At 30.6% G+C, this 14,035-nt stretch overlaps 1 protein-coding gene across 1 annotated transcript in view; it reads right to left on the reverse strand.

Annotated features, from left to right (window-relative positions):
- LOC114327337 (uncharacterized) overlaps positions 1–14,035 on the reverse strand; it is a 757,805-nt gene that overhangs the window by 166,798 nt on the left and 576,972 nt on the right. The window contains exon 4 of the mRNA XM_028275925.2: positions 7,617–7,820. Coding sequence (XP_028131726.2) covers positions 7,617–7,800 — 184 coding nt within the window. The 5' untranslated portion in view covers positions 7,801–7,820. The remainder of the gene's footprint in view (positions 1–7,616; positions 7,821–14,035) is intronic.

A 14,035-nucleotide genomic window follows, 5' to 3' on the forward strand; every position in this document is an offset into this window, starting at 1 on the left:
GGTCCTCTTGCAAGTTTTCGTTTATAACAAACTGTGCCTCAACAAGGCTCGAACTTACGTATTCCAGTACTCATGGTATCCCATGCCCTCATCGCTCCATAAAGTTCTTATCTTATACAGCATGATCAGATAATTAAAAATATCATATTATCAGTGGGAATCTGGCTTACACTTGCCGTTTGAGTTCCACTGAAGAAGGAAGTTTTTGAAGCCCGGAATAAGCATTACAACCCATATAGAAATAATGAGCTTTGTAGAAAACATTTGTTAGCTTGTATTCGGGATCGCTGATGGGTTGTCATAGCAATACATCCAAAGAAAGAAGGAAAAGAGCAACAAATTGCAACAAAGGGCAACCTTTTTAAAACAATAATATGCTCAGTTATTAAACAACAATACGCCCAGTTCTGATTTAAGGATCTAAAACATGAGCAATGAGGAATCGACATGAAGAGAGACTACCAATATTTGAGGGAAAAGCATTAAGGTCCATATACGGCAAAATTAACGAACAGTATCTCTGGAGATGGCGATATAATTTCTAACTCTATAGACTTTTTGATCCATCAAAATAAACCAAATGAGATAGGTAGGCTACGTTTTGCGTATCGATGAAAGTGATCTTGCTAAAATAACTATGGCAAATAGGCAGGTCGAAAGAAGAAGAAGGGGCTACCTAGACTCAAATATCTGGAGGATGTGCAGGAAGTTTTAAGGGAGAATGTAATGAGGCGAGAAGACAGGCACTCGAGAGAGAAGGATGGAAGAATGTTTTGAGGCAGGCCCAGACTCACGAAACCTGTAGCACCAATAAAAAACTAGGTTTATAATTAAGTGGATAAAAATTGAAGACATTTTAAACTTTTACTATAAATTTCGAGAAACAAGAAGTACAGAAAAAGCAATGTAGGTACACGAATAACGGATTTTTTATTTGTTAACATTGTGCTACTCCCCATTAACTTTGAAGATTTATTTACTGTATTTATTTTTTGTATACCTATGTTATTATTCTCGTGCTAATTATAACTATTGCTGAACACTGTTTGTCGTTCTGGACTAAAATAATCCTCGTTATATCACAAAAACCATATCTGTTTAACTCTCTACTGAATTTAATATTTTTAAATTAGTTGTACAAGCTTTGTTATATGTTGTGCATAACTTCGTTATATAACCCATATCCCTCGCGTATTTCATAATAACTCGAACTTTAAGCATAAAAATTTAATTTAAAATTGCAACAGGAGAAATTTGCTTTATAATTTATATTCAAAGAAACACACTGATATGGTAATAATATCAAAATGATATTAGGAGGGTACGTGCGCAGATTTTTAGTACGCGAAATGGGAGAAAATTTTGTATAAGTATGGAACGTTGACGTAGTAAATAAGAAAGGTATAAAGGAATTTCTAATTTCCCAACAGAAATCATAGATTAGAATTTTTTTTTCGACAATTTAGAATAAAATTAATACAGACGTATTTTATTATATTTTAAATTTAAGCATTAATTAAATGCATTAATTTTTGGCGAATCCTGAAAAAATTAATAACTATTTTTAAAAAGTTTAATCGCCGAATGAAAGATTACGTTATTACGGAGGGCCCAAAGTTCCTCAAAAGTTCTATAACTTTTATTTTAATATATCATACAGAAGTAAAAACTTCGTTTGTAAAATGGTATAAAAAAGTTTATTAAAAAAACCATTAAAAGTCATCCCAAAGGATTCGCAAAACGTTTTCGATCTAGATCAGATCATTTTCAGTGTCTAGAACGAAGTATTTCCACGTTAGAATGAATCCAAAAGGCTAAAATTGTGACTAGTTGAAAATAAATGTGGTAATACTTACGTTCTGCTTAGTACATGAAACTAGCAACCTTATGAAATTGGTAACATCGAGAAATATGGTTTAAATGATACTTATATGATATTTATAGCGACTCCAAGTCGATGTTAAAAGATTGAATGTGTTAGGAGTGCTCAAAGGGCAACATGGTTCCCTGCTCGATAAGAACTTGTGGTTCTTGCCAGTTCAATGGACACAGACCAACAAAAGTGAAGGAGATGACAATCTAATTATCAGACAGAAGCGACATGACAAGGCAGGTAGTCAATTTTTGGTTATAAATTTAAAAATAGTGCTGTTTAGAATTTAGATTATTAGTTAAGCTGAATGTATATTAATAACTGTATTAGAGTGAAATTTTTATATAATAATTTTATATTATAAATTAATATAATAAATTAGATAATTAAATTTGATATATAATAAATTATTGAAAAAGTCTAAAAGCAACTCTCTGTTACAGAAAGAACTGTTTTTAATGTTAAGTTGATAAGAATATTACTCACAGTAGAGACAATGACGTCATTCATGACAGTTTTGAAAAGAAGACGAAAGTTTAATTTAGTTTGAAATAGAAAGAGCAAAAAAATAATTAAATGGGAACAACTTATAGACCTCCAAAGATAAGATACATAGTAATGTTGTAAAAATAAAAAGAGTAATCTTGGTTGCCTATTATTTTTGGTTGTAAGGGTTATTAACAAATTGAAAAAATATTTTAATTTAGTTTATTGTCTGAATAAGTGAATTAATAATTTAAAATCTATAGAAGATAGTGGAGTAAACAGACCGAAATGGAAGAAATATATATTACTGTAAAAGTTTTTAACGAGAGAAGAGTGTCTAGCAGAATCAAGTTGAAAATAAGTAATGGTGGTTGCCTGATATGATAGGTTGAAAAAATATAATTTTAATTAAATTACTAAAAGAATAGTATGTACAGTCGGAAAAATGAAAGAATAGGGCTTTTCATCGACTGTCATTTGTTTCAAGCTTCTGTCATATGTTATATATTCTGTGGATAACATATACACAGATTATACGACATATGACAGAAGCTCGAAACAAATGACTGTGAATGAAAAGCCCATACCCATGGATGAACGATCACATCAATCACTAATTTTGTATTTGCTATCTTTTTCTATAACAAAGGTTTGTTATTTATAAAAAATGACAGCAGATACAAAATAAGTGATTAATATGATCGTTCATGGGTATAGGGCTTTTCATTCACAGTCATTTGTTTCGAGCTCTTGTCATTTATTGTATAATCCGTGTATATTAGTATTATACACGGATTATATGACACTAGCTGACCCGGTGAACTTCGTTGCACCTTAGATAGTGTGTCATAATTAGATAATCTGTCATAATTTTGATTATAGATCAGTTGCTTGAACGTAATGGCTAAAAATCAATTACTCAAAATCAACTGCTCGAAAATGAATTTCTAGACATGAAAATTGATCGAAATGCAATTTCCTCGAATAAAAAAGAAAATTATATGTCCAAATATTTTATGCAAAATTTGTAAGTATGGTCGAATGAAATCCGATAGTTTTAAGGCATTCCAGAAGCCGCTACAGATAAAATGTTTTAACAACTTATTAATCATTCAGAATTAGTCGACACTTATTAAAAGTTAAAATAATTAAGACAATAACTGGACGATAACGATTTAATGAGTGGAAAACAATTAAAAATTATTTTGCATATCATATTTGAGACAGTATTTGGTTGAAAAATCTCATTTTTGCTGGCCAAAAATATATTAATTTGTCTGGACTAAATTACAGATCTGTTTATCTTAAAAGGGATATGATACTATCAACATTCACACAGTGTTGCCAAACTGGATTTTGTTATTTTGAGTCTAAATTTTCCCAGCGATCTCCGAGGGTACAATACATAAGAAAGATACATAATATGACAAATTATATGATATTCCACGTATACAGTACGTAAATCGTTCAGCTGGACATAGGGAACATACAATATATAGATTTAGATACATAAATACATACATTGTATTATATTGAGATAACTGAGGCAACTGAGTTTTCTCGATGACAATATGGTTGTTAGCATTAAGGGGCATTAACCTCAAAATTTACAAATCATTTCGACTGACACAAATAAACGTCAAAATATGAGAATGTAGTAGGTAGCTAAATATTTTTGGCCTAAGAGAATGGAAAAACTGTTTAGGTTTTAAAGTAAAATAAATTTTATTATTTTAATTCATACCTTAAACTTTAACTACACGCGCTGGCGTATTTTTGTACGCGACATATAAGAATTCTACTACAAATGAATTTAAAAATTTAATTTTTGTCTTTGTTTATTTATCTAACCTATCACTGGAATGTGCTTTACACTGGATTTAGTTTCGTTATAATCGGCATTCTAGGAAGATCGTAATTTACAATTTATTATTTGTTGTTTCCGGTGGTGGATAACATACGCCACAATTATAGTAATACAATTATTAATATAAGTACATATTTCAAATGTTTTTTAGTCATTATGGCACAAATATATTTTTCTTTATAAACAATACTTTTTCTCAGGTAAAAAATATCGTTTCAAAAAAATATTATTAGCAATTTTATTTATCATGGAATCAGATTCCAGTTATATATCCCAATTTGCTTACTGAGAAGGAACTCCAAGTATCCGCTGACGCCGAGTAAGGTTTATAACAAACAAATAAGTGTAATTTTTCAAAAAAAAAAAAATCCGCTGTTTTTAAGTATATTTTCTTGTGGCGTATAAAGAACGCCACGCGTGTAGTTATGTTATATTTTGATGTGCGGGTAGTTAAAGGTTAAAATTCTAAATATTAATTAATTATCACAATAACAAAAAATATTATCAATCATTTAATACATGCAATAGTGTACATGATATTTTTCGTTAGTTCATCTACTAAACATAAATAAACTGGATGGTTTGCCCACGCGAAAGCAAGATTTTTTAAAAATTCGTAAAATTAAAAAATTCATATTTTATCCAATTTGAGTCCAAAAGCTAATCTGTTGCAGTTTTCTTTTATGAAATTTCCCATTGGTTCTTCTTCTGTGCTCAGAATTTTGCCACGGCTTACGGTTCGCTATTTCGGAAACGGACTGCGCTAGAGAAGAAAAAACAGCAGCGTTTTGTTTGGAATTCAGCAGGGAATCTACCTGCCAAATTTCATGAAAATCGGTCAATTCGTTTCGGAGGAGTATGGCAACAAACTAACAAAGTGTAGCTAACATAACTCGACTTTCTTTTATATATATAGATGTAAAATATTTAAATGGCTATTAAAAAATAACGGTTGAAGATAAAAAAGTGAAAATTTAGGATTGTATGTATCTTTTGCTTCTACATCATACAAAATTAAGAAAAAACGGTTTGTCAAAAAATTAAAAAAATATATCAGGGGGGGCAAGCCCCTTTATGACGTACGGGCATGAATTCAGAGTTATGCCTATTCCCAGTCCGGTAGAATACACTTGTAAAATTTCATAACAATCTGATGAGCCGTTCTCGAGTTATTATCAGTGTAACTAACATAACTCGACTTTCTTTTATATATATATATATATATAGATGTAAAATATTTAAATGGCTATTAAAAAATAACGGTTGAAGATAAAAAAGTGAAAATTTAGGATTGTATGTATCTTTTGCTTCTACATCATAAAAAATTAAGAAAAAACGGTTTGTCAAAAAATTAAAAAAATATATCAGGGGGGGCAAGCCCCTTTATGACGTACGGGCATGAATTCAGAGTTATGCCTATTCCCAGTCCGGTAGAATACACTTGTAAAATTTCATAACAATCTGATGAGCCGTTCTCGATTTATTATCAGTGTAACTAACATAACTCGACTTTCTTTTATATATATAGATGTAAAATATTTAAATGGCTATTAAAAAATAACGGTTGAAGATAAAAAAGTGAAAATTTAGGATTGTATGTATCTTTTGCTTCTACATCATACAAAATTAAGAAAAAACGGTTTGTCAAAAAATTAAAAAAATATATCAGGGGGGGCAAGCCCCTTTATGACGTACGGGCATGAATTCAGAGTTATGCCTATTCCCAGTCCGGTAGAATACACTTGTAAAATTTCATAACAATCTGATGAGCCGTTCTAGATTTATTATCAGTGTAACTAACATAACTCGACTTTCTTTTATATATATAGATTTGACAGAAGCTCGAAACAAATGACAATCGATGAAAAGCCCTATTCTTTCATTTTTCCGACTGTATTTAATGATAATGAGCTAACAGATGTTAAAAATGTCAGATAAACTAAAATAATGATTTAAAAGAATCTAGATAGAGAGGGAATAACATGAATGTTAATATCAGAAATGTAAAGTGAATTAGTTAAGCTGAATGTATATTAATAACTGTATTAAAGTGAAATATAAATTATAATAAATTAGATTTTATTGACAAAGTCTAAAAGGCAACTCTCTGTTCCAGAAAGAACTGTTGTTAATGTTAAGTTAATAAAAAATAAAAATATTCCTCATAGTAGAGTCACTGACGTAATTGATGACATTTTTAAAGAAGACGAAAGCTTAATTTAGTTTAAAATAGAAAGATAAAGAAAAATAATTAAATGTGAACAACTTATAGACATACAAAGATAAGATAAATATTACTGTTGTAAAAATAAAAAGAGTAATGTTGGTTGCCTATTATTGTGGTTGTAACGGTTATTAACAAATTGAAAAAATATTTTATTAATTTAATTTATCTACTCTCATACTTTAATACATCAATTATGATTTCACTACCTGTATCATAATGAACTTCATTATGATACAGATTTTCAGTATGATACAGATTTTTAACCAATAGAATCGCGACATGACATTCGCGATAAAGGTGGCACGCGCACAGTGACCAATGTCGAGTCAAATACATACGCTTTGACAGTTCTCACTATGTAAACAAACTGACTAATTTAAAAATTTGTCAGTTACAAAATTAATAAATTTGAATATTTTTTTGTTGTGAATGATCATAGATAAAGTCATGTATATAACTTGCATTTAATTATCATTATGAGGCTCGTAATCTATAAGAACTTTGCCGCTAGGCGGCTCGTTTCTTATTCGTCTTACTCGCATCATAATGACCATCATTAAATTCTCATTGCATAATACTCGTATACTATTATTGTCTGAATTAGTGAACTAATAATTTGAAATCTATAGTAGGTAATGGAGTAAACAGACTGAAATGGAAGAAAAATATATATTACTGAAAAAGTTTTTAACGAGAGAAGAGAGTAATAGAAAAATAATGTATATTACCTATTCGCGTGTGGAAGACCCTTAAGAGAAACGTATTTTTTTGGACTTTTGGACGACTTTTGGAATGGAGACCCCGAATACAAGAACAGAAACAGAGTTCGACTCCCGAAGAGATAGACCGATGACATAAAAAGAGGGACTACAAATTTGATTCAGATGGCACAAAATCAGACTAAGTGGAAAAGTATACGAGGGGGCTATATTCAGCGGTAAACGTTCGAGGCTAGATGATGATGATGACAACGTGGTATTGCTGGCGAGTGAGGTAATATTTCTTATACAAGACACTTGTCATTTAATTCTCTTAGTAAATTATACTACCAAAATTAATTTCGTTCCAAGAACTATGTTATTAAAACGTTTAATTTGATTTAAAAACAAGTAAATATTTTACATATTATTAGATAGTGCAGCTCATAAAATATTTCCACTTACCAGAATATTCCTGTTGTGCCTGGGCTAACAGAGAGGCAAAAACATGACTGTCGACGGGCCTTGTGGGAATTTCTTCTTCGCTCGAACTGTATCCCCTTTCCCTCCATTCGAGACTTCTTTGCCGTCTGATGCCCGACATGTCCTTCGAAGTCCTTCGACTCCAAGAGCCACCGGTTGATTTCATTACCTTTGTGTTGTATTCATCTGAAATCAAAAAGGGATTATAGATTCAATATATTTATGTATATAGGTATATAAAGTAAAATTTTGATTTAGTTCTACCTAGTCCACGGCGAATTTTGAGATGAACGTTGAGAGGTGACCCATATTTTTTTGCAAAAATTGCTTGGAATTAACTTATATAATAATAATTGACGTATCCTCCCACTCAAATAGGTTCGGAACATTGTTTAAATAATCAAAATGTCAAAAAATGAAGGAAAAATTCGATTTTTTTCTTCGTTTTTTGATTATAAATTTAAAAGTATTCATTTCCGATAAAAGTTGTACTGACATAAAAATTGCGTAATTAAATTTCCTACAATTTAGGATTGGCTAAAAATTTTAAAAATCGTTACTCTTGTTGCAAAATAGCAGTAATTGCGAAAAAAATATAAAAAAACAAGTATTCACATTTTACGTTTTTATATTTTAACCAAAAAAACTTTATGATACAATAAAACAATACTGTAAATTTCATTAAGGTCGGTTCAATAGATTTTGCAAAATAAATTTTGCAGTCCAGCTTCCGCAAAAAAAATTCTCCTTTCAAAATGTTGCAGGACTGAAAATAAAGCAGATAGCAAGTTGAACTTTTTTTACATATAGAAGAATACTGTGCCTTTTGTTTGCAATTTGCAAAATTAAAATCGGTTATCTACCACGGCGTCAGGAATTTTTTTAAATAAACAATAATTTTTGGTGCTACGCGCAGGACAGCGGTGTTCGATTCACACAAGTTGATTTCCACCAAAATTTCTTCCAATCTTTATCACCAATATATTATTTTCTTGCTCTATATTTTGTTGTATTTTAATATTATAATTCCACAAAAATCAAACTAATTTGATTATTGTTTGTGAAATATTGTTTAAACGATTGCATATGTTTAAAAGTAATAAACTTTTATTCTCTAAGTTAAAATATATAAACAAATAAAGTTTTTCCTAAAAAAAGTGTTATTTCAAAGGACAGAGTATGTGTTTTTATTTTGCAATAAACAAATTTATTTATTTATATCGAAATGTAATAAAAATGTTTATTTAAAAAAATTCTTGAAGTCGTGGTAGTTAACCGATTTAAATTTTGCAATTTGCAAATGAAAGGTACAGTATTCTTTTGCATGTAAAAAATATTCAACTTGCTGTCTGCTTTACTTTTAGTCATGCAATCTTTTGAAGAAATGAATGTTTTTTGCGAAAGCTGGATTACAAAATTTATTTTGCAAAATCTTTTAAACCGATCTTAATGAAATTTGCAGTATTGTTTTAGTATATCATAAAGTTTTTCTGGGTGAAATATGAAAGTCCTAAGTGTAGCATAAATTGTTGAAAAACGTAAAATGCGAATACTTGTTTTTTATGGTTTTTTCGCAATTATTGCTATATTCCAACAAGGGTGACAATTTTTAAAAATTTTAACCAATCCTATATTGTAGGAAATGTTACTTAAGTTTTATGTTAGTACAACTTTTTTTGGAAATTAATACAAAAAACGAAAAAAAAAATTGAGTTTTTCCTTAATTTTTTGATATTTTGATTATTAACAATGTTCTGGACCTTTTTGAGTGGAAGGATAACTCAAATATTATTATATGAGTTATTCTCAAGCAATTTCTGCAAAAAATATGAGTCATCTCTCAACATCCAAATGTACTAATATTTTACAGATGCGCCCTGGTCTAACCGCATATTATTTATTATTTTCTTGGTATATTTCGGTTTCTGTCAGTCAGGAATTAAAACAATTCTGAAAGTAAAAATGATTCAGATTTGATTGCGGAGCAGGGCCTCTACTATGTGCTTATACGTATTTCTTAATTACCGTTGCCTCATCGGAGCACCTGTGTAGTGGCACTAAACTGGAATTAAATATGTCTCTTCGGTGTAATTATTAAAATAAATACCAAAGATGTAACCATCTATGCACCATCTACAAACAGTTAGTCAAAAGAGTCAGGAACTAGAATTCGAATTATTATTAATCTCTGATGCCTTTTAAGATGTAAAAATAAGGCAAAACAGAATAGAGGCCCTGCTCTGTAATTAAATCTTAATGTCTTTACTTGTATTTCGTTTGTATTCACTATAAAACGAACTATACTAAATTCACAATCAAGATGCAGTAGAAATAAACAAACAAAGACACTTCAATGTTTCGAGAAACACTCGTATACGAGTATGGCGCGCATACGGGTAATATGACCGATCATATTATAGACTAAGAGCCGCTATAGGTGAAAATTCTTAATCATTTTAGGCACGACGGGACCCTATAACTTAAATAGTAGAACCTAAAAGAAAACGTTTGAACACTGTGCCGTCACTTTTCAGTGGCACATGCGTCTACAGTGGCGCATCAAACTTTCCACTTATGGACGGGATACATAAATTAAAAAATACCCTCCCTAATTACCAAAATTTAATTTTTTTCATTTTTTTAAGTTTTATGTGATTAAGACATAAGATTCATCGTAATTTTAACCCACCACCCCCTTCCCCCTGCCCCCACCATCAAAAACTTTATTTTTCGATTTTATTTTTTTTTTGGTGGGATGCACTCAATTTTAAAATTTCAAAAAATTTACACGCATAGCTAAGGGTTTTATAAAACACGTCTACTTTTTATAGACCTGTAGGTTGAGTGTACATAACCTCAAAAAAAATTAATTTTTTTTTTTTTGAAAAAAAGTATATAACTTTTTTTTGGGGACAGCTGTAGATCTAATTTTTTCTTAGTCTTGTGTATTTTATCAAACACTATATTTCTAATTTTTTTCAGATTTTTCTGTAACGTTGGTCACCTTCAAAAATCCAAAAAACTGTTTTTTTAAGGGAGTTTTGGGGGGTTTGAACGTGTTTTTCTGATTTTTAAATAATCTAAAGAACTCAGTTACTTCAAGTTACATATAACCTATAAAAACAAAATTGATTTGATATAATTTGAAGTCTATAAAATAGGGAAAATTTCCCAAAACCCCCCAAAAAACAGTTTTTCGGAGTTTTAAAGGTGGGGAGACTTACGGAAAAATCTGAAAAAAATTTAAAATATAGTGTTTGATAAAACACACAAGATTAAGAAAAAATTAGACCAGCAGCTATTCCTCAAAAAAAGTTACACGCTTTTTTGAAAAAAAAAAAATTTCTTTTAATTTTTTGAGGTTATGTACACTCTACCTATGGGTCTATAAAAAATAGGCATGTTTTATAAAAGCCTCAACTATGCGTGTGAATTTTTTGAAATTTTAAAATTGATTGCATCCCACCAAAAAAAAAATAAAAACGAAAAATGAAGTTTTTGATGGTGGGGGCACGAGGAAGGGGGTGGTGGGTTAAAATCACGATGAATCCTATGTGTTAATCACATAGAACTTAAAAAAATTAAAAAAATTAATTCTGTTAGTAAGTTTTGTTAACTTTTAATTTATTTATCCCGTCCATAAGTGGAAAGTTTGATGCGCCACTGTCGACGCATGTGCCACTGAAAAGTGACGGCACAGTGTTCAAACGTTTTCTTTTAGGTTCTACTATTTAAGTTATAGGGTCCCATCGCACAGTGGTTCCAAATGCCGAAAACGTGGTCATGAACCTTTAAAAGCGTATATTGTTTATACACTTCGGAATTACTTTCGTTCTTAGGGGTTTTTGGCATCGTTGATTACAAATCTGACATTATTTTTTCTGAAAAACAAAATGGCGGATCCAACATGGGCGGAAAGAAATTGAAAGTATCAATCAAAACGCAAATTTTTTTGTCAAATTTGGTAATTTAAGGTCGTTGATTACAAATCTAACACTACTTTTTATTAAAACAAAATGGCGGATCCAATATAGCCGAAAGAATTTCGAAGATTTTATTTTGAATGCATATGTGTAAAATATGAAGTAAAATATTCAAAACCTATTACTTATGTACAACCACCCATAAATACTCCACAATCGCCAGAATCATGTAATATGCGTCATTTTCCACTGTTGCATTCAAACAACTGCCAGCAATGCATAGGCAGTTATAGGCAGCTAGATCAAAGTGATTATGTATCTTCTTACAATATATTTTAAGACTAATAAAAATTAGTCGCAGAATTATGCAGAATTTTGTACTTTTTGAATGTATCTTTACAAAGTTTTGATTATTTCAAGTATATTTTCACTATTTATGTAGTAACAAATTTAAGGCATTTATTGTTACTAAAACTTAAGTTAACTTACATCTTACATTACTACATACTTAAAAAAGAAGAATCTGCTTTATAGCGATAAAATTGATAAACCACAAAACGTTTCAAAACGTTTTACAGCGTTTTCAATATACGCGTTCTTTTAGACTTTCTCTGCCAGCCAAAATAACCTCGGACATAGCTCACTTGTTCCTGAGCTGTGAACCACAATACATCCAGTCTGATCCTTATACCTGCGTATTACGACTTTACGATAGTATGAGAAAACAACTGTAAACATGAAAATTCCTAGATAGGGACTTTTTCTTCGCCTCATGACCACGTTTTCAGCATTTGGAACCACTGTGCATCGTGCCTAAAATGATTAAGAAATTTCACCTATAGCGGCTCTTAGTCTATTACCCGCATGTACGCCCATGGTAAATATTAAACTCTTAATTTTATATCACATAATCCTCAATAAGTATCTCTTAAAACCTACCAAATTTCATTTGCATATCTCAACTGGTTTTAAAGCAATAAATAAATCGTCAGTTTAAAAAAAAAACAACATCCTGTATCTCAGAGGCGAAGCACTTGCGGACATATGTTTATAAAGCAAATGGTCATTATTTTTTCATGCAGAATTACCCCTTAAAGTTTGTCGAACTTATTTAGAAATACCGTGTATTGATGAAGAACATGTCTAGTTGTTAAAGTATCTAACTTTTTTATTATCCCACATAAACGAATGAGTCAAAAAACAGTATGTTAAGAAAACCTGAGGCTATAGTTGGGTTTTAATTTCAGTATTTTATAAATACTAGAATATTTCACAGGGTGATGCGAACTTTGAGAAAAAAACACAGTTTGATTGGTACACCCGGTATACAATGAGAATTTACCTGTTTAGTAACAATATTATTACAGTAGAATTGCTAAATAATAAGGTTATAACATGTTCAAAAAATCACTTAAATCGGCTAACAGGTTTAGAAAATATGAGACATAAAAAAATGACACGTTTTTAAGTGGGTCGATTTCTATGCACGTAAGTTTATTTAAAATATATCTATCCTTTAAATGTGTAAGCACCCTTTCCTTCCACTAAATACCCGCCATTGTCCCGGTAGGTCTGAATGAGCAAACGAGCAAAAGGTGTGTGTACGACTTGGAAGTTGTCATTCCGGAAATTTGCTACTTCCTTTATCACAACAGAGTTTGGAGTTTCTTCCAATTATTGCTTTCCTGTATGAAGGAAATCTTGATGCTTTATCATCGTTTTCATAAATGGGGAGGTGGCTTCACTGGAAAATTAAATATGCAGTGAATGGTTCCAAACAGCTAACGGTTTGGAAATAAGACGATTAGGTATACCTAAACAAAAATCGAATTACCAGCTAATATTACCATTATTTAAGTTTATGTACACTCATGGACAACATTTTTCGAATATCTTAAATTTTTTGTGTTGTTGAAAAGATCATTTTCATTCATCCGACTAATGCGACTAATTATTAATCCGATTAATTATACATATATGGGCATTCTACTACTATAGTTAAAATTAATTTATTAATAGAGGACCTCTTACATTTTTTTAAAAGAATTTACTAAATGGTTTTCGATTAAATACGGCAACGTCGCAGGTTGATCGTGTTTAAACTACATTCATCTTAGAAATTGACAAACAACTGACTGTCGGTGGCCAAAAAACTTAAGAAAGAAGAAGAAGATAAGTAACTAGAGCTGAAAGTTGCGTGATCGGTTTTTAAAAGATCTACAATAATTATGGTTTCTAAAAAAACGACTAGTGGGAGAACTACTATAAAACTCTATTGATAGAACAAGAATAAAAATTCAGCATTGATGGAGATGAACAAAAAACGGTGATCACAGAGAAAGAAAAAATAGTCATAACATACAAAGAGATGGAACACCTGGAGGACAAGGAGGAATTGCGACGAAGCTAATCAAATACGGAACAGAGAAATTAAGAAGAATACCATGCTGAATCACAGAAGGAGCAATAAATTGGGAG

The sequence above is a fragment of the Diabrotica virgifera genome, chromosome 6 (genome assembly GCF_917563875.1).
Source record: "Diabrotica virgifera virgifera chromosome 6, PGI_DIABVI_V3a".
Lineage (NCBI taxonomy): Eukaryota > Metazoa > Arthropoda > Insecta > Coleoptera > Chrysomelidae > Diabrotica > Diabrotica virgifera.